This window comes from Sinocyclocheilus anshuiensis, unplaced genomic scaffold (genome assembly GCF_001515605.1).
Source record: "Sinocyclocheilus anshuiensis isolate Anshui unplaced genomic scaffold, SAMN03320099.WGS_v1.1 scaffold914, whole genome shotgun sequence".
NCBI lineage: Eukaryota > Metazoa > Chordata > Actinopteri > Cypriniformes > Cyprinidae > Sinocyclocheilus > Sinocyclocheilus anshuiensis.
This window is the reverse complement of record NW_015539870.1, coordinates 4,048,157-4,071,126: the sequence shown is the minus strand read 5'-3', so window position 1 is coordinate 4,071,126 and position 22,970 is coordinate 4,048,157. Positions and strand designations below refer to the sequence as shown.

Here is a 22,970-nt window from a genome sequence, read left to right as displayed (position 1 = left end):
TCACGGAAGCCAATAAAGAACCTTTACTTTTAAGTGTACTGAAAGGTTGACCAACGGTGGGAATTCAGAAGCAGCCTTGCTCAAATGAACAAAGTTCCTTTGATCTACATGGAATACTGTTGATTTTTCACAAATTCAACTCGGAATCATAAAGCTGTTCAGTGCTCATTAGGAACCCAAAGGAACCTGCAAGATCCACTTGGTGTGTGAGAGGTAAATGCCTTTCCCTGTGGTCCCTGATATCAGTCTTAAAGCACACTTTTCCATCATCTCCACTCATGTTCAGATCAGATATGACGGATGGGGTTTCTGTAATCACCTGAAGCCCATGGAACGCCCCAAATATGTTCACCCACTGTGCGATCAAACCTTCAGAGGACATCTCAAGGCTTTGATTCTGAGTCAGGCCTGAATCTTCTCAGTTGATCCTGGTCCAGCTGGGCCTTCAGATGCTCCAAGTCTACCTGTCCAAGTTCATTTTCAAGCCTGGGCTGCTTGGAACCTGATGGACAGTTCAAGCTGGTGTCCTCAGCTTCTTCACACAGAAGGTCATTCCAGCTGGACCACAGCCGCCGCTTGAGCCCTGATGTCGGCCTTTCTGTGTCAGTGGTGGAGTTAGTTAAAGCTGTGGAAGATGGATCTTCCTCTGTCAGCAGAGGGATCCAGGAGTGTTCAGAAGAATAATCCTCTGTTGGCCTCACAAGAGTGCGGTGAGATACTGAGTCCCTCTGGAATGATGTTGTCAGGACCTAGTAGACAGGAAGTGGAATTGACAAACAGTCATTGGAGGGTGTGACACTGAAAATGTGGAGGTCTTACTGCCCTCTGCTGAAGTTTCACAGATTCATGTGTAATGTAATGTAACCGTTTAGAAAAACATAGTTGCAGTCCTGACTTCTGAATGGTCAATTCAGCGTTTATGTCTCAATTCTAATATTAAAGATATAGTAATATTTATAATGCGAAACCTGCAAATAATTCCCATTTCACCCATAAACTGTTTAATATATATAAATATAAAAATTATATATTTAATGAAAAAATAAAAAAGTAAAATGCTGTTCACAATGCATTTTATTTCAAAATATGGTGAATTTCAGGGTGAAACAGGATATTCAGTTAGAAAATTGGTTGGGAATTAACTGAATGGTGAAAGTGAGTGTTACATACTGTAATGGAGCAAAGACAATCTTTTTTTTTTTTCATTGGAATAACATGCACAGGTGAAGCGTTCACAAGTCCAGGAATGTGCAGTAAGAAGATACATTTCTGAATTTATGCTGAATTTATGTTGGGATTTCAAGTTCTGGAATTTGTTTTTTCATAATCTCTGTAATCTATGGAAGCCTGTTACTAAGATTAATTTTTAAAAAGGTAAAAACAAACAAAAAACAGTTCTCCTCTTAATTCTGAGTTTATACAGAGTTTTCCTCAAATATAAACTCTCAATTCTAAGAAGAGGTCAGAATTGTGAGATGTGGATATAAGGAATTCTGATGTATTCACTTGATTATTTTCTGAAAAAAAATGCTTTACATCTAGTATTGTGACGTAATGTTCAGTCTGCTTAGCCAGATTTCTCAGCGGGGCATTTGTCTCCTTCAGGGCAGATATTTCCTCTTGCTTTCTCCTGAGTGTGGCATGAAGCTGCAGAGAGAGACACATGATTATTACTCACTAATACAGTTAGTGAAGTATGTGAGCATCAGAGATAATGTAATTCACATGGTGATCTAGTCAAACATGTGCCCTCAAAACATCATGCACAGAATGAGCTCATTCACAATCATTCAGTTTGCATACCTGAACAAGTAAAGAATCATTATCACGCTCATGCATTTTCATAAGAAACAATGTATCGGACCACATGCAGCATAATCTGGATAGATTGCTCCGTTATTTGAATCACAAGTATAGGGATGCACTGACAAACTGTGGTCTGAATGACACTTGCTTAGGCAAGATAATCATTTCTGAGTCACTAAGCAATATAACGCACCAAAAAGAGAAGTGGTCGACAATTATGTCACATAGGACATTTTTTATGTGGATATCAGCAGCTGCAGTGTGTGAATATTTTTTTCATTCTAGTTCTCTAAAATGTTTTTAACTCACTTAATCCCATGGGTTACATTTGTGAGAAACTTGGAGTTTTTACATGAATAAAGCTATTTAATTCCAGTTTACCTCTTTGAAAAATGGTCTGTTTTGTTACATTAAATGAAAACAAAGTCAAATGTAAAAGAAATATACATTTCTGTTTAACAAACCATTGGCTTTTATATTATGTAACTTTAGTGTGTACAGCTAGACTTATTTGGTTGAGAAATTGAGCATGTGTTGACTGTCACTGGTTACAATTGTGACCAAGAAAAAAACACACTTTGACTAACTTCTTAGAAGCTTTTTTTTAGAAAAGCCAAGCAGTTTCAGTTTCAATGGCAAATCCACGGAGTAAAATACAAGATGGCGCCGCTGAGTTCGGATGCCGTCCAGGTCGCTCCACTTAGATTGTGCTTTTATTTACTTTTTTTCTTTCTTTTGCTCTCTCTTTTTACACACATATCGTCTGCACTGATCACTTACGACAAAAGACATCTTAATATTTATGAAGTCTACAGAATACTGTCCTGCGCATTTTATTTTATTCGTTTTTTTTTTTTCATATCTATATTTATATATAATTTTCTTGTGTTTGTATTCTTTAATAATTGCACTGTCCATGGAGCGGACCTGACTTACATTTCACTGCTGGTCATATATTCTCTATATAACCATGTATGTGACAAATAAAAATCTTGAATCTTGAACATGTAGTCACCTATCTGAGGAGGATTTGGGAATAAATGAGCTCATAGTGGGATATTTTGGCTGATTCTTGGGCTAGGGCTGTTTTTGACTTCAAAAAACAAAAAAGGAAATCTATGTTCATCTACATTCATCACATATCTTGGAATAAATAATGGATCATGGCCTTGAACAACCTTCAGGTGAACTTTGGTATTATGTGTGACTTTCTTCCATTTTTTTGGTCAAAAGTTTGGATAAACCTTGGAAACTTGGCCCAACAAGTCAGCTATCAGTCAATGACCTTTAAATTTGTCAAATTAAAACAGAAATGAACTGCTTCTGCATTGAACCCACCCGTCTATTCAGATCTAGAGAGAGATCCAGATCTGTGTGGTCTTCATGTGTCATCAAATATGTGTCAGTGGATTGACACTCACCTGTGAATAAGATACAAAATAAAAATAACGGCACTGCAATAAGAATTGTTTTTTTTTTTTTTTTACAATAATATACAATAAAATATACATAAAATGATAAATAATCATTTATAAAGTCTAATACAACAATAATAAAACGTATTACATTGATAACGACAAAACACAATGATAGTAACAAGTATTCACATTTTTCTCAGGTATAATAAATACTCCAGACACTGCTGCTGTGCCGGGATTAATACTTCACAAGCGATCTATAGCTGTTTGTGTTCAGAGAACAACTGCGTTCTTACAGCATTCCGTAGTGCAATGTCACAAGAGAATAAAGTTTTAGGATGCACATTTCTTTAAATATTCCTAATGTCGGCAACATTTTACATTGTCAACAGTTTCCACCTGGCCTTTCTATTCTATTCGTCTAGTCTAGTCTAGCAGTGAAGCACTGATCACTTTGTGGTTGAAGACCTTTCCCTGCTGGAAACAACTATGTTGTTGATGGGTTTGTCAGGAAGTACACTAATTTGAGACCTTAGTCTTTGCAACTTTACAGATCTGCTTTATGCACCAAGAGCTTGTAACACTCCAAAGAGAAAGGAAAAATTGAAATCGCATCCTATGACCCCTTTAAAAGAGTATCAGATTACCATTATTACACTAAAAGACATAATGCTTTTTGAGGCCCTTTTTTGTACTAAATAATATGAATAAAATTCCATTCTCAAAGTCCACTGTGTAAGGGAAATTACCCAAGTTAAAGTTTTAATGTCTGTATTTATTCATCTGTAATAATTATACGTCAAACTTGAGACATGAATCTTAACCAGTTACATACAATGTTACATTTACAAGACCATAATTTGATATTGCATTCACTTCTATCAATAACAAAACAATTACATTATAACCACAAGATTGTTCGTCTGCATTCCTACCGACTTAAAGGAAAAAAACAAAAACAAAACAACTGTCAGTCTATTATGATAATGGATTTAACGAATACCATTTTAATGTCTTAAAATATTTTTATTCTGGTTTGGCAATATAATTTACATTCTCACCCCTCAGTGAGGTTTGTCAGCATTTCAGTCATTCATGATTGAGCACAAACGGGCACTTCCTCAGAGCATGTTTTCTGACTTGATCAGTTCTGTGATGATTTGTATGGTTTTCTCATCTGAAAAGGATAAACATAAAAGGCATCATATGTGTTCACAGCAGAAAAACTGCACCCTTATTCTACAAATATATAATGATAAAATAAAATAACAAATCAAAATAAAATAAATATAATATAGATTTATTCAACAATAAGTTACCTTCCAGATTAATTTTGGGGTTGGCCAATTTCCTCTCCAGGAGGGAGTCGATCAGTTTGCGAAGGTGTTTGAAGATCACGCCAATTCTGACTGGAGCCTGATGGGAAATGAAACAGTGTAAACTGTTATCTTACAGTTTGACAACCATTTTATGATGCACCACTGCTCCTGCCAATGAAGCGTTCAATGCAAATCAGGCAATCAACCATGCACAGATAACCAATGAGAAACAAGACACGCATTCAAAAACTTTCCCTCATCTGGAAATAGATCCATCCATCCAGAGAGACGAGTCTCTCCCTGTGCTGCATGTCAATATCACCTCCAAACAGCAGCATGGATAAAGGAGAGATCAACGTAGTGTCTCTTAGAAACACCTTCATGTATTTCACCTGCAGGCAAGACAAGAAAATAGTGGTTCAAATCACAAATGTATGAATGATCAGGGTAATAAGAGACTTCTTTCAGAAAGCGTCATGAAAGGTCACAGTAATATATTAAAGCTAGTCCAACGCACCTTTTCCTGGAAGAGCAGCCAACCGTGGGTCTGTAGGAAGTGGTTGACTGAGGAGGGGTGAACGTGGGCCTTTCCCTGAGCCGTCTCAACCACACACGCCACTCGCTCCTGAACGTCCAGAGAGGGAGTGCAGAGGATACGGCCCACGCTGTCATACAGACCCGCAGTCAACACGGCTTTGAGGACGGAGACGTCCTGCTGGGAGAGCGAGCCAAGGGCTTTAGGCCGAGAGCGAGGAGTTCGGCTGGGCTTGGAAGCAATGAAACCGGCCTGCTCCACCATCCTAATGAGCTCCTGCTTCACATCCTGAGGAAGTTAAATACCTTGTTAAACACCAAATGGTAATGGGTCGGTTTGTATTGTATTGCCTCTAACTATTCTAAAATGAATTCAAAATTTAATACACACTTTAATTTGTGAATTCATAAATTTGTTGACGTTTAAAAAAAATGACCAAAAAAAGTGTATATCTGTCTAGAGATTACAAAAAAGTCCAAATTTTGTTTTAGTATTATTAGTATTTGAAAACTGTTCTCCGACAAAGACTGCAACATAGGAAAAACACAAAACAGGAAACAATATCACATATTTTAGACCTTTTATCTAGAAAAATGTGATATTTTAAAAAAAAATTTTGTATTCTAAACTTTTCACTTGATGGATAAACTAAATCTAAAAAATAATACAAAATGTTTTCGGTAATTGAAATAAGGCTGAAATAAAAAATATAAATAATAGATGAAGATTAGAAATGTAATTATATACTTAAGTTCAAATACTAAATTTAACTAAAGTACTCATACTAAAAGTGAAATCAAAATAAAGCAATATAGAAATATAAAAAAAAAAACGAATAAAAAAAAATGACAAAAGCATGTATAAAATGACCAAAACACAAATTAAAATGTAAATAAAGACTGACACACACACGCATATATACATATATACAGTCTTTATAATTTTAATATATATACACACAAATTCTTAAATAGTATATAAATAATACTATAATAACACTGGATGGTTACACCACATGACATTTTAGAGACATTAATCCGATTTTTTGTTTTGTTTTTCAAAAATCTATGAGAACAAAGACTACAACTTGATTATATTAATGATTCAAAAACTGTGAGATTCGTTATATCATTAAAAAATACTTTTTACCTGTACAAATATGCTTCAAAAACCTCTTTGAAAACGTGGAAGGTATAATCTTTTATTATTTTAGTATTTTAAATGTGATTACCTTTAAAGTGATGGATAACTGTCGTTATTATTAACTAAAATAACAAAAAAAAATGTTTTAGGTAAGTGAAAGAAATATAAAATAAAATATAAATATAAATATTAGAAAATTGAAAATGCAAATAAATAAGTTTAAGTTCAAGTACCAAATTACTAAAACTAAAATCAAAATAAATTGAAGATAGAAAAAATGATAAAAATTACAAAAAGCACGCAACAAAACTACTAAATCTGAAGTATATAAATTATACTGCAATAACTGTATAATAATGGTTAGTCCACATGACATTTTAGAGACATGAATCTAAAATTGTTGGTATAAATAATATAAACGTATTTAAAAAATGTATGAAACCAACAAGAATACAATTTTAAAACATGGCACTTGTGTTTTAAACGACTTTTTTTTTTTTTTTTAAAGATTTCTCCTCTTGTTGTCTCCAATTTATCATTACCCCTAAAAATAAACATTTTAAATCCTATCTGCACACACGCAGCTTAACCAATGCAAGTTCTAGCAGAACAGATGTACATTCGTCAAATCATCATGACTGCTAATGAATCAGCAAGTGTGTTAGGAGCTGTAAGAGGATGTCACCTCAATGGTCATGAGAGCGGTGCGGCTCAGGAAGTGTCACCGGCAGTAAGCCACCTCAGCACGTGGTCCCTCGCTCCGAGAGCTCTTCCACCTGTGAACAGTAACTTCATTACCATGATTTCACTTCCTTTCTACACATACCGCCATACAGTGCTGTTCTGTTGAACGTGTGATTACCCAAGGTAAGCACTGTAGATGGTCATGTGATCTGAGTTTGCGACTGATTTAGCCAGATTTAGCCAGGTTGGCCTCCTCCTTCCTGCTCATAGGAGTAACAAAGGGGGACTTCTCAGACATGGCCGCTGCGATGGTGGCCTAATAATATAAAAAAACAAAGTCAGCATGCTTGGAACGACATGAGGGTGAGAAATGATGACAGAAATTTAGTAACATGTGGCAAAAAACGCTCACAATGGGTTCCAGGCAGCCAAAGATGGCACCAAAGATGAGCATTTTGCCGATCTTGACGTTGACAGGAAGGGTGGCCAAGTGATGGCCGAGTGGCGTAAGGGTGTAGCTATCTTGCTGGCAGGCGCCGATCTTCCTCAGCAGACTGACAGCATTACACACAGCCTGCTGCCGAGGTGCATCGAGAGCTCGACACAGGAAATCCTCTGGAGAACCATATTCACACTTCTATTCACACATAGAGAGAGAGGTGACAGAAGTCAGTTTATTACCAATGGAAAAAGATGCTTTATGTACACGAACATTCAAAAGTTTGGGGTCAGACTTTTTTTTAAATTTGTTAAATTGATTAAAAGTGACAGCAAATGCTTTAATAATGTTAAAAAATATGTATATTTCAAGTGAATGCTATTCTTTTGAACAGAAAATCCTGAAAAAATGATCACGATTTTCACACAAATATGAAGCACAACTTTGATAATAATCAGAAATGGTTACTGAGCAGCAAATCAGTATATTAGAATGATTTCTGAAGGATCATGTGACACTGAAAACTGGAGTAATGATGCTGAAAATTCAGCTTTGATCACGGGAATAAATTACATTTGAATATATATTCAAATAGAAAAGAGTAATTTTAAATTGTAGTAGTATTTCACAATATTACTGCTTTTTGCTGTTTTTGATCAAATAAATACAGCCTTGGTGAGCATAAGAGACCCCTTGCAAAAACAGTAAAAAAAATCTTACCAACCACAAACTAACAGTAAAGTAGTTTCAAAAGACAAAGTTGGTACTTAACATAATATGAAGGCAAAGCTCCTCCAAAGGCACTCTGAGAATCTCAGGAATGGAGTAGTCAATGAAGCTCTCAAATCTGGAGTGGGAAAAACAGACATGTGCGGTATGACAGTATATACACTGCACATTTATAAAATACATACATAAATCAGAATTTAGAAATCTATCAATTTTTGCACTCTAAATGCTTTTAACACTTTACTCTAAGGACACATTAAAAAAAAAAAAAGCAATACATTTGTAACAGCATTTATTTATTAATCTTTGTTAATGTTAGTTAATAAAATTACAGCTGTTGAATGAATGAATGAATGAAGGGGCAACCAGTCTTGGGCTACAGGGTGATATGGCTGTGACATGTCCATTGCTAGCTCACGTTAAATCAGATCCATAATATAATATTAACAGATATTAACCTATACAATTATTGATTTTAATAATGTATTAATAAATGTTAAAATTGTCAAATTAGGACTAAAATGGTTTAGAAATATTTTTTTTTAGTTTAAACCAATGTAGTTAACTAATGACAAGTAAAAACAATAATAACTATATAGTTCTAAATATATAATAACCAAATAACTATATAGTGATATACATTTACTCTTATTAAATTTCCTCCCTAAAATATGCGCATTGGCAAACAAAACAGACCACCAAATGGAAGGTTGCTACTCTATGTGCCACAATCTGTAAAGCACCTCAGTGGCGGTGTACCTGAATTTGGGGTAAAGGCGGAAACAGAAGCCCTCTTGAACACGTCCTGCCCTCCCCTGCCTCTGCAGAGCGCTGGCTTTACTCACAAACGTCTCCACCAGAGAGCTCATCTGACTGCTTTCATGATACCTGAAACCAGAAACAGAAGGTCAACGGTAACATTCAAAAGCATCAGATCATAGACAGATAACATTTCAGACATTATCTGGCCCGGCTCACCGATTCTCTTTAGTTTTTCCTGTGTCGATGACGAAGACCACATCAGGAATGGTGACACCAGTCTCAGCAATGTTTGTGGACAGAACAATCTTCAAGAGAATATGAATATACATATTACATACTGCAGAAATAGTAAGGGTAGTATGTAAAGGGATTAAAGTTCCGTCGCTACGACGGATTTCCGTCAGTTCATAATGTTTTCATAATGTTTTAAATATAAAATTTTGAATACAGAAATATCATTTAAATAACTGAAATGATATGCTAAAAATGAAACTAAATCCGCCAGCAGGTGGAGGCAAGTAACTGATTTTATCACTGAATCATTCATTCAATTGATACGTTCGAACGGCTGAATCATTCAGGAATGAAGCAAGTGACTGGTCAGACGGAAATCCGTGGTAGCTACAGAACTTTAATCCCTGTATGTAGTATGCTATTCTAAATGAAGCCATATTAACACTAATATATTGCAGTACCTTTCTCATTCCAGGAGGTGGCAGTGTAAATGCAGAAGACTGGTCCTGAGATGACAGTGTGGAGTGAAGGGCAACCAGCTTATATCTAGAAGCAAACACAGTATAAATAAAAAATGTAAAAAGCTTTATGCCGTATTCAATTTGACAAAAATGATAAAATATGAATTTTCAATGTTTTGCCAGCTAAAAAAAGGACACTCCAGTTGAATGGACTGTACTTGTGTCCCTCAGAACTTTTTGTTCTTGTCAACTTAAATACGGCATCTTCTCTGACTAATATCTAAAGTTAAAGGAATCACCCAAAAATTAAAGTATTGAAAAGTGAAACATTTCGCACATTCAGGCCATCCAAGATGTAGTTTGTTTCTTCATGGGAACAGATTTGGAGAAATGTAGCATTACATCACTTGCTCACCAATGGATCCTCTCTGCAGTGAATGGGTGCCGTCAGAATGAGAGTCCAAGTGTTCAATGTTCACTTTATTTATAAAGCACATATTAACACAACAAATGTTGACCACAGTGCTGTACATGAGACAATGCAGAATAATAATAGAATCACTTTCAAATTCTATATCATAACAGTACACAAACATAAACAAAACCTCAGATTCAATGAGGCAATTGGTAAAAACCCGTTTCACCCCTAACACAGTACTCATGTATGCTCAAACGCCACAATAAAAAAAATACGATTTTAAATGTCGTTTAAACTCTCTAAGAGTGGAGCACTACTGGATATAATGAGGTAAACCATTCCACAGCCTAGGAGCAGCGGCCGCAAAGGAGCGGTCTCCTCTCGTTTTCCGGTACATCCGCAGAACCACTAAGAGATTCAATGACTCAGAACGTAACGTTTCTTCAACTGGATCAGATCGGCTATATATGATGGAGCTGTGCCATGTAAGGCTTTAAAAACAAATAATAATATATTAAAATCAATCCTATAAGAAACCGGCAGCCAGTGTAGTTCTCTTAATACAGGAGTGATATGCTAATTTTTCCACAAACAAATCCATCATTAAAGCATTTTAACCAGTCCTTTATCCATAATAATCGCTTTATCGCTTCCTCCAGTGTGAAAGTCCATCCCCCATTGTCCTCTCACATCAAAATCCACACACATATTTGATCAGAACTGTTTTATAATGTAAACAGTGCTTGGTCTGTGCAGATTTCTTTCCTGATTCAGATGAGACAACTTTTTCACTGGAGAAAGCAAAATTATAGAGGAATCATATTTTAGCCAGAGGCAACAGTTTGAAGTTAAAAATGTCTTAATGATGGATTTGTTTCTTACAAACACGCAGCTTTTCACTACACAAGACGTTCACTGATGGATTGGAGTCGTGGTTTGCTTCTGGATTATTGTGATGTTTTTATCAGCTGTTTGGACTCTCATTCTGACGGCACCCATTCACTGCAGAGGATCCATTGGTGAGCAAGTGATGCAATGCTACATTTCCCAAAACTGTTCTGATGAAGAAACAAACTCATCTACATCTTGGATGGCCTGAGTGTACATTTTCTTTTTTGGGGTGAACTATTCCTTTAAAGTAAATTTAGGCTGGAGTTACCTGTCCTTTGAACTGAACCTCTTGTCAGTGGTTAGTAGATCATACAGCTGTTGAATATGAGCCAGGCCTGGGAGGAAGATCAGAACCGCATCACGAAACTGAGGTGATTTATCTGAGAAAAAGAACCAGAGATACTTCATTTACTCGTTAAAACCATTGAAAAGTAGATTTCTTTGAGGAAAATATGAGTGCTGTTTGCATTAGCAAACACTACTAATAATACAGTATGGATCCTAATGAGCTACATATTCAGTCACTATGATTGCTGACTCTGTGCTTACAGTACAGTATGTGTCTTATATTACCCAGATATTCCAGTAGGTCTAATATCAGATCCATATTTATCTTATTGGGGTTCATACTGCAGGACGTATCGCGTCCGGTTGCTGAAGTGATCCAGCTCAGGGCTCAGATCCCAGCCTGAGCCAGAGTCCCTCACGATCAGCTCCTGAACACAATAACAGAACAAACATTTACAAAACAATAGACGCCTGCAATGAAACGCCACAGAACAGCCTTACGCATTCTAACTAATGTAAGATACAGATAGACAGATTCTTCTGGAATTGATGAAATTCTTCCGGATTTCTGTCCCAACCTGGTGCTGAAGAGTCTTTCCTCCTTTCTGTGTGATGTTGATGCTGACCTCCTCTTCCTCCTCCACAAACTTCTGACTGTACTCCGAGTCCTGCTCCAGAACGTAACCCGTCTCCTCCACAATATCCTCCAGGTGAAACACCTACCACCACAATTTGTCATTACTTTTGCTTATTTGTAAAACATTACACAAAATAAAATAATTTATAACATAAAATAAATGATGCATATACAAAACTTTCATCAAATTACTAATGCTACAGTATGTTAGTATATATTTAGATATAATCTTGCCTCCACAGGGAAAGTTCTGCCAGGTATGGTGACCACAGGACAGCGGTTGAAGTAGTTGGCAAACTTTTGACAGTCGACTGTAGCGCTCATCAATATCAAATGCAGATCTGAGCGCTTATGAACCACTTCTTTCAGTATGGTGAGGAGAAAATCTGACTGGACGCTCCGCTCATGAACCTAAAATATTGAGACGATTTTGGGGTTAAACGGTCCAGCGTTAAGTGTACACTGTAGGCATATTCATAGATATATGTGAGCATCACCTCATCCACGATGATGTGTGTGAGGGAGCTGAGGAGCCGGTCCTGCTGTAGTTTGCGCAGCAGAACTCCAGTGGTGCAGTACAGCAGTCGAGTGGCGTCCCCTGAGCGGTTCTCCATTCGGATTTGGTATCCACACAGTGAACTCTGTAATGCAAATACTCCATGATATTACTATGGTGTCTCTGCCTTAAACTACCATTACGACAATTTTACTGCAGTTGTTTCGACTTATTTTGCACATTTTGCACGCGTCAAGTTCTTAGAAATGGTTTTGAAAAATCAAAAAGAAAAATATAAATTTAATAACTCTAAAAATGTAATGTGGTGTAACTCTAAAGTAATCTTTTTTTTTACGTACACTCTAGTATTTTATGTTCCCAAATATCATTCATTATTAATTCATAAATATAATTACGTTTTTGGAGAGTCGCACCACATGACGTTACAACCAAACAAACAAAAATGACATTTTCAGACACTGTCTAACCTTGATAGTCATGGGGTCCCTCTCTATGATATGATTTCATATTAAATTCTGTATAAATTCCCTATAATGTACTTTTTCCCCCCCTTTTTTTTTGGGTGGTCGCACAACATGTTATGATTTTGATTTGGTGGATATAATTGGTTCGGATATATATATTTTTTATTTTATATATATATTTTTAAATTTTTATCTAAAATATAAATAATAATAATAATGTCCAAATGCTTAATAAGGGTTTAACTTGATAAAAATTAAGCAGTTTTGTTCAAATATTTTATATAAACAACAACAACAACAACAACAACAACAAAGGATTAAGCCAAAATACATAAGAATATTTGCTTTTCAAGAATTTCACCCTTTTAATGAGTTTTATTTCTTTATTATAATAAGGACAGTTGTATCACACTGACATTTGTAATCTCCCCACACCCTAAAAAATAGCAAAAATTTATTGTAATTAATTATAAACATGCACATCAAGAGGTTTATTCAAGTCATTATATGCATGTAACTGCATTTCTAAATCTATTTTTGAATAAATGAATAGATCCAGACAAAAATAATGAGCGTAGTCACTGACCCATTTCATAAAATGATTACTTATTAATTATTAATTTGCATTAATACATATATTATTAATACTTAACTTTACATTTATTCCAAACATTTACTCCAAAAAATATGTTAAAATAATACATAGATTTTTTCCTTTTCACCTGAGAGACAAAAAATATATACAGTGGGTACGGAAAGTATTCAGACCCCCTTCAATTTTTCACTCTTTGTTATATTGCAGCCATTTGCTAAAATCATTTAAGTTAATTTTTTTTCCTCATTAATGTACACACAGCACCCCATATTGACAGAAAAACACAGAATTGTTGACATTTTTGCAGATTTATTAAAAAAGAAAAACTGAAATATCACATGGTCCTAAGTATTCAGACCCTTTGCTGTGACACTCATATATTTAACTCAGGTGCTGTCCATTTCTTCTGATCATCCTTGAGATGAAAAATTACTTAAATGTCCTAATTGAACTATGGCCTAATCCTGGCTTAGTCTAAGCCCTGTCTGTGAAACCATGCCAAAGGGTGTTAGCGTAAGCCTCGTGTGTCTCTTTTGTGGTTATCAGCCCAGAAGTTTGACTACTATCGCATACCACCTCACATATTAGGATGAACACCATTAAAAACAAGGTTTACGTTTTTCCACATAAACTGTTTCAAAAGTTAACTTCCTGAGATCTAACCTTGCCTCCCGGTCCGTCCTCGCTCCCCAGCTCCTGCGACACCCTGCTGGCCAGACTCGTGGCTGAAATCCTTCTGGGTTGTGTCACCACCACATCGCAAGGCTGCGCGGCCTCCCCATTAGCCAGGAGCTCCTCCAGGATGAACTGAGGAATCTGTGTGCTCTTCCCGCTTCCCGTCTCCCCAGCGATCACCAGCACACGGTGGCACCGCAGAGCCTCGAGCACCTGCTGACGGTGCTGGAAAACAGGCAGCTGTTCCCTCTCGACCAGCAGCCTGCGAGCCAGAGCCGAGCTCCGCAGTTTGAGGAACAGTCTCCGGGACGTCTCCTCCGCCACAAAGCTTCCTCCGCACTGGGGCTCGTGGTCCTCCTGGATGGCAGAAGCTGATGAACCGACTAATGGAGATCAAAGGACGGATAAAATGAATGAAATACATAAAGCAAGCAACTATTTGTCTAATATGTGAATGTAGTGCTTTAAAACTCACCTGTGCTTTGACTAGGTTATAAAGGGCCAGCGTGGCTCCTAAGTGCTGGGCCTGCATGCCGTCCTCAGTCAGGATAGTGGGACAAACCTCCAAAACATCATTAGGCCTCTGAATGCGAACTCTGACAGGAATGACACATAATCGGACAATCAAATCTGCATTCACTATACAATCAGAATCAAGATGCAATTTTAATGCAACATACCTGCATTTCCAATATCTTTCGACTGCAACTTTCTCAAAGGATGGTGGAGGGCTCTTCGGGAGGTTCTTCCTGCACCAATCAATCAGAAACTGTTTTGGCGACTTGCCAGTCCAGCTCCTTGACGTGTAGTCAAAGTTACGAATATCTTTGGGCTCGTTCTTCTTTTTCTTAGCTAGAGCATCAACAATGACAAATCAGACTGACACGGTTAAAAATAACTCAAGACATTAGAAAAAGAAAAACCCTCATATCTGGCAATGCACTACATAGGCACAATCACAGCACAGCAGAGCACAAAACAAAACAATGATTAAATTTAATGATATAAAACAAAAAAAAAATATCATAAAATAAAAAAATAAAAAAAACATTAAAAATCATGACATATAGGATCAAATAAAATAACCAAAATAAAATAAACAAAGAAGTAAAATATTAAAATAACATAACAAATGTAAATTAAAATGGTGTAAAAAAAAAAAATCACAATATAACAAAACATAAAATAGTACAACAGCACAAAATAAAACAACAACAAAAAAACAAATACAAAAAAATGCAAGAAAATAACAACAATAAAAAAGTAAAAAAATAAAATATAAATAAAACCCTACACAAACAATAATGTAAAATAACAAAATAGAATCATATAAAAATATGATAAAAAAAACAATAAAACAAATGTTATAAAAATGTTTTAGTTGTTTTATAAAAAAATGTATAAAACACATAAAAAAAACATGAAACAATGACAAAATAAAATAACACAAAGTAAACTGAAAATATCAGCATAAAATTTAAATAAAATAGAAAGATGTCAAACATTAAAATAATAACATAACAAATACAATCAAACTAAAAATAAATAAAACAAAATCATGCAAAATAACAATATATTATTATATGTTATTATATTGTCACAAACAATAAAATATAGAAATAAATAAACAGCATAACAAAGCATAAAATAACAACATAAAAACAAAGCAACACATACATATATCATAAATATCACAAAATTAAAATCAACATTATAAAAAAATTAATAAAACAATTTTTTTGTAAACGATACACTGTAATGATTATATAAAAATTCTCTTACTTTTTTCTGCTGGCGGTGTGTCTGCTTGCTCAAAGAGGCTGAAGTTGAGTTCCTCCTTGCCATCAGTGAGTGTAACTGGCTTCTTTTCCTCTTTGGGAGTGTCTTTAACTTTGATAGCTGAGTTAAACATTGGATGACTCTCCAAAGACTTCATTTCTGTAATGTAAACAAACACTGTTGAGAAACAAACTCATGATAACATTTTCTCAAGTTCTACAATGAACAAATACCCTGAAAGGTAGAAAACACTGCAGGCACTGAGACCTTGCTGGATGACTCTGATCTGATCTTGTGCAGTCCTCTGCCCCGCTTTGTCTTTCTTGGCTTTAAATTCTGCGGCCATCTCCTTCGCATCATACAGCTGAGCGGCCAGCAGCAGGTATCTGTCATTCTGCAGGAAGAGCATGAGAACTTACGGGAAGCTGCTGATGTAATAGTGACATGCGGAAACCAGATTGAGTAAAACTCACAGGATCAAACTTCTCCTCCAGCTCTGGGTTAAACAGACTTGCGTCCTTGTTTTCATCTTCTTCACTGCTCTGATCTTCAGACTGTTCAGCGTAGCGCAGTATCCACTCCTTCATACTGCCACCGTTGTCTTTTACAGAAGTCTTTCATTAAATAAAATGTTTTTTGAGCTTTTTTAAATCTCAAAAGATTGAGTGAATAGTTCACCCAAAATGAAAATGTGCTGAAAATTTACCCACCGTTAGGCCATATAAGAAGTAGAAGAGTTTGTTTCTTCATGGGAACAGATTTGGAGAAATGTAGCATTACATCACTTGCTCACCAGTGGATCCTCTGCAGTGAATGGGTGCCGCCAGAATGAGAGTCCAAACAGCTGATAAAAACATCACAATAATCCACAAGTAATCCACACCACTCCAGTCCATCAGTTAACATCTTGTGAAATGAAGAGCTATGTGTTTGTAAGAAAAAAACATTCAAACCATTGTTTCCTCCTAAAATATGAATCCATATATTTTCTATAATCCATAATATTGCTTTCTCTTGTCTGAATCAAGAGAGAAATATGCACAGATCAAGCACCACATACAATAATGTAAAATAACAAAATAGAACTATAATACAAAATATAATAAAAAACGCAAAACACGTTAAAAAACTTTTACTCGTTTTATACAAATGTATAAAACATAAAACATAACAGCATAAAATGTAAATAACATAAAAATGGCAAACATTAAAATAATAACAACAAACACAATAAAATATCAAAATAAAATGAAAAATAAATAAAATAAACAAATCATGCAAATATACCACAAGCTACATAATAATACAAAAAATAAAATAGCATAACATGGCATAAAATAAAAAACACAAAATAAGCACAATACAATAACAGCATGAAATAACAACATAAACAATGCAATATAAATATCATAAAATAAAAATCAACATCATTAAAAAATAAATAAAATTAAACTAAACAAAAATAAATAAAAAAGGATACATTGTAATGACACAATGATACAAAAATAATCTTACCTTTTTCTGCTGGCGGTGTGTCTGCTTGCTCGAAGAGATTGAAGTTGAGTTCCTCCTTGCCATCAGTGAGTGCAACTGGCTTCTTTTCCTCTTTAGGAGCGTCTTTAACTTTGACAGCAGAGTTAAACATTGGATGACTCTCCAAAGACTTCATTTCTGTAATGTGAACAAACACTGTTGAGAAACAAATTCATGCAACACTTTCTCAAGTTCTACAATGAACAAATGCCCTGAAAGATAGAAAACACTGCAGAGACCTTGCTGGATGACTCTGATCCGATCTTGCGCTGTCCTCTGCCCTGCTTTGTCTTTCTTGGCTTTAGATTCTGCAGCCATCTCTTTCGCATCATACAGCTGAGCGGCCAGCAGCAGGTATCTGTCATTCTGCAGGAAGAGCATGAGAACTTACGGGAAGCTGCTGATGTAATAGTGACATGCGGAAACCAGATTGAGTAAAACTCACAGTCTCCTCCAGCTCCTCCAGCTCTGGGTTAAACAGACTTGCGTCCTTGTTTTCATCTTCTTCACTGCTCTGCTGTTCAGCGTGTTCAGCGTAGCGCAGTATCCACTCCTTCATACTGCCACCGTTGTCTTTTACAGAAGTCTTTCATTAAATAAAATGTTTTTTGAGCTTTTTTAAATCTCAAAAGATTGAGTGAATAGTTCACCCAAAATGAAAATGTGCTGAAAATTTACCCACCGTTAGGCCATATAAGAAGTAGAAGAGTTTGTTTCTTCATGGGAACAGATTTGGAGAAATGTAGCATTACATCACTTGCTCACCAGTGGATCCTCTGCAGATAAGAAAAACATCACAATAATCCACAAGTAATCCACACCACTCCAGTCCATCAGTTAACATCTTGTGAAATGAAGAGCTATGTGTTTGTAAGAAAAAAACATTCAAACCATTGTTTCCTCCTAAAATATGAATCCATATATTTTCTATAATCCATAATATTGCTTTCTCTTGTCTGAATCAAGAGAGAAATATGCACAGATCAAGCACCGTTTACAAGTGAAAACAGTCCAAAACAGATCTAAACAAATATGTGTGTGGATTTTGATGTGGGAGGACAACAGGGGATGGACTTTTCACTGGAGGTGAAGAATGTGTTAGAATGGATTATGGATGCATATTTTGGCCAGAAGAGACAGTTTGAAGTTTCTTACAAATGCACAGATTTTGTAGACATTAACTGATGGACTGGAGGGGTGTGGGTTACTTGTGGATTATTGTGATGTTTTTATCAGCTGTTTGGACTCTCATTCTGACGGCACCCATTCACTGCAGAGGATCCATTGGTGAGCAAGTGATGTAATGTTACATTTCTCCAAATCTGTTCCCATGAAGAAACAAACTCATCTACATCTTGGATGGCCTGAGAGTGAGTAAACTGTCAGCAAATTTTCATTTTTGGGTGAACTATTCCTTTAAGGAAAATGAGATTCTCATGACACTTTAACACACCTTTGCCTTTGGTTTCTCGTCCTCTTTAGATGCTTCTTTTTTGGCCACCGTTTGTTTCTCGTCCTCTTTAGGAGCCTGAAACTTGGGGCGAGTCTTCTGTTTCTCCTCCTGCATCTTTTGGCTGAATCCTTCCGGTAGCTCATCTTTAATTATGGAAAAGCGAAAAACTTAAGTTAAGAACTTAAGAGCAGAACTTACGTTTTCTGATTACAATCTGAACCTTTTACCGTCTCTGAGATTCAGACAGAGCCAGTCGAGCGCTGAGTGCAGATCGCCTCCATACAGCATACTGCTCTTCATGGCCTCCTCGATGTGCTCGGTCTTAAACTGGAACATCTGCAGGGCTGTATACAAATCCTGCCAAACAATATATGATAGATGTCCTTTAGATCATCTTAGATTATAAATAACGAAGTATATTATTTATTTTTTGCAATTAAAGATGAAACGGAAAAGACTTACCAGCAACTTTTTGAAGGTGAGTCTGCCAGATATCGGTCCTTTATCAGCATGTTCTTGTCTGTAATCATTAATCAACTTGATCTCCTTCTTCTCCAGTTCTGGTTGGATAACAACCTTCAAACATGCAAAAAACAATTAGTATAGTAAGGCAAGGCGTTGACAGATATTGTCAATAAAAGACGTTTATATTCACACAAATGTTTAAAATTTGGGGTCAGTACGAATTTTTAATGTTTTGAAAAAGAGTCTCTTCTACTCAACCAAGGCTGCATTTATTTGATCAAAAATGCAGTAAAAACAGAAATACTGTGAAATATAATTTTTCAAATATTTATGGTTTTCTGATTCACTGCTCAATAAACATTTCTTATTATTATCAGTGTTAAAAACAGAATATTTCCATTTTTGAGGATGTTTTTGATGAACGAAGTTCAAAAGAACCGCATTTATTTAAAATAGAAATATTTTGTAATATTATAAATGTCTTTATTGTCACGTTTGATCAATTGAATGAGTCCTTGCTAAATAATAGCATTAATTTATTTTTAAAAATTCTTACTGATCCAAAGTTTCTCTCAACGGTAGTGTACATTAGGGCATTTATGTGCTCAAATGCATTCATTTGTCAGAAAATTGCATAACCACATAAATTAAAAGTTGTTTATGTAGATCCATTTTAACAAATTTTATTTTTAGACTGGAAGATAGAGTATGTTTTCATAGCACACTGATTGAAGGAAAATCATATGTGATCTCTTTAATGCGAGACTTACCTTCAGTACTGATTTATCAGACACACTGCTAGTGTCAGTCTGTGCATTAGTGTTAAGACTATATGTTTTGGGAGCTAAAAGAAAAAACAATATTAAAGACATTTGCAGACAAACTGTCAGGACGTGAAACATATGCAACACTTACTGTATAATAACTCATTGATTATTACATTACACCGTGCATCTGAATTCAAATAAGCAGAAACATTTTGATTCGTATATTGTCATATTTAATCATATAACGTTGCTTATCACACATTAGAAGCAACCTTTAAAACGAAGTCTGACCTCTGGGTTTGTTTTCCTTCGAGGATGATTTCTCGTTGTTTGGTCTGTGAGGCTGGTTTTTGCCGGTGGGTTCAGATGCTGCATTGGTCGCATTAACAGTGAGGACTGCTGCAGACTTCTTCTTCTTCCCACCCATTGCGAAAACAGCCAGTTCAAGTGTTTGTTACTGATCAATACACAAAATAATCCACACTACTATAAACAAAAACACGTATAATGTACATGTTTGAAGCTGGAAAATGAAGAAGACTCAGCCAAGCCAACTCTATTAGCGGCTGTGAAGACGGAAACAAACTAGTGGAGCGTCTTTCAAAATAAAAGTTCAGCGGGTACTTCTGAAAACTTCGGATTTTTACTTTATGCATGAGCGAAGTGTTATAGTGAAAATATAATGACTTTTAAATCGATTAGGATTTATTTTGGAAATAACAATATATAGTTAGGACGATTTCTTTAAACACTTTAGACAAAATAATTGTTGAATTATTAAGAATGACTGGACCCATCTATTAGTTTTACACACAAAGTAAATGTACAAACATTTAATAAATAACAATGATAAACAACAATAATAAAGTTTATTATTTACTCAAAAAAAAACAGTACTAAGAAAAAGATTGTGTGGTTTTATTTATTAAAACCTGTCGCTTGAAAAGTGTTTCAATAAAACTAATTAAATTCCAAACTCAACATTTTCTTAAATAAATTATGGATTTTTAAAATTGTGATTATTTTAGAGAAAAGTCTTTTGGCTGTCTGTCTTTTACCGTCGCTCAGTTCACACGTTTGACGCGCCGCACGTCATTTCCGCCGCCCTGTGGGATTTGTGTCTGTTTGAAGTCATGGCGGACGCCTTTGGAGACGATTTGTTCAGCGTGTTTGATGAAGAACAGGCCGGTTCTAGCAAAAAAGACACTCCGAAGTCGGCCGCTCAGGCAGGGTAGGTGAACGAACGGGGTATTTGATAGTTTCGCACAACTGAACTGCAGATATTGCAGTAACTTATTTGTCTGGCAGGCACTGAACACATGTGACGCGCGCTCACAGAAACTCAGGAACAAGTAACGCTTCACAGATCTGTTCCAGCTTTCAGCACCTCGTGTTTGGACAGTCTCTTCTGTTGTTTTTAGATGAAAAAAATATATATATATTTTATTATTATTTTGTGTGCAGGTTGTAATAAACGAGCTTGCCTCACTAAAAATCCCATAGATTTATATGTTAAAAAAAACTCAAATGTAAACACACACACGGCCTTTATTCTTCTGTCTGTCTGCCTGACTACACTAGAAAACGCTTAGCACTGCCCTGGAGACCACCTGATGTTGGGTTGGGGATGTCCAGATGTCGAGTGAATCGTTGTTGTCTTTCCCTCTAGCAGTAAGAGTCCTGATAACGCGGGGAAACAGCAGGGTGATTCAGCTGCTGTGCGCAAAAGAGATGCTGACAATGATGGTCCAGATGAGGTGGTGCTTGGGAAGAGACAGAAGCTGGGAACAGTGTCAGCTGAGGAGATCAAGTAAGATTTGTGTACTTCTGTTTACATACTGCTTCTGATGAATGTCTGAAATACTTCTTAGTGTGCTTGTACAGGTGGATTGATATATTGCTTTTACAGACTAATCGGCACCAATAGTTGCTTTTTGGAACTGCCAGTTATTGGTGTAAATCAATGGATATATATACCAGCAGCCGAGCGGAGCGGAGACCGTGAGTGTTTACTGCAGAAGCACGAGACAGCTGCTCATCAGCTCAAGCACTGACACTGCGTCAGGCTCTATATACATACATATATAACTGATCTGTGGAGCATTACGCAATGTTTGTCATTGAATTGATAAGCAGCTGTTTGTGTGTGTGTGTGTCTGTAACTGATCTATACATAACTATATATATATATATGTGTGTGTATATATATATATATATATATATATATATATATATATATATATTCATTTTGCACTGGAGGGTTTTATGATTGAAATGGGAGAAGCCTGTTTTGTCGTGTTATAGTGTTTTGTTTACTGAACTTTTAGAAGCTAAAAGAAAAAATAGCATGGTAAAATATGCAATTTTAATAAAATAAAAACAATATTTAATAAAATTTTGTCAGTAGCTGACAGACATTTTTATTTAATGTATTTTATTTGGTAATTACAAAATATTTTAATCATATTTATTGTATATTTTTATATATTTATGTCATTTTTTATTATATGTGTGTATATATTCATTTGGCAGGAAGGTTTTACAATCCACAAGAACAGCCTGTTTCAGTTTTTCAGAAAAAAAAAATGGTAAAATATAATTAAAAAAGGTATTTGTCAGTAGTTGAAGTAAAGCCATTTTTATTTATTTTAATAAATTTTATTTAATATTTACAAAACATTTTTATCATCATTATTGTAACTTCTGCAAATTATTATTGTGTAGTGTAAAATGTTTTAGGTTAATTTGTAGGTGCAGGAGGGTTTTACAATTTAAACATGCTGTTTTTAGTTGTTTCTTATTATTTTACTTTAAGAAGCCAAAAAAAACATTAGCACGTGAAACATAAAAATATAATAAAATAATAAATGATCTGTGTCAGTAGTTCATGAAACAGTAATTTTTATTTATTTTAATATATTTGACAATTACTAAAACATTTTCTTTGTCATTATTATT

At 35.4% G+C, this 22,970-nt stretch overlaps 1 protein-coding gene and 1 pseudogene across 1 annotated transcript in view; one reads left to right on the top strand and one right to left on the bottom strand.

Annotated features, from left to right (window-relative positions):
* Positions 1 to 4,234: 4,234 nt before the first annotated feature.
* On the bottom strand, positions 4,235 to 20,576 carry LOC107685152 (ATP-dependent RNA helicase Dhx29-like; annotated as a pseudogene).
* A 514-nt stretch (positions 20,577 to 21,090) lies between these two features.
* Positions 21,091 to 22,970, top strand: part of mtrex (Mtr4 exosome RNA helicase) — a 38,680-nt gene continuing 36,800 nt past the window's right edge. Inside the window, exons 1-2 of the mRNA XM_016481671.1 lie at positions 21,091 to 21,243; positions 21,685 to 21,822. Coding sequence (XP_016337157.1) covers positions 21,146 to 21,243; positions 21,685 to 21,822 — 236 coding nt within the window. The 5' untranslated portion in view covers positions 21,091 to 21,145. The remainder of the gene's footprint in view (positions 21,244 to 21,684; positions 21,823 to 22,970) is intronic.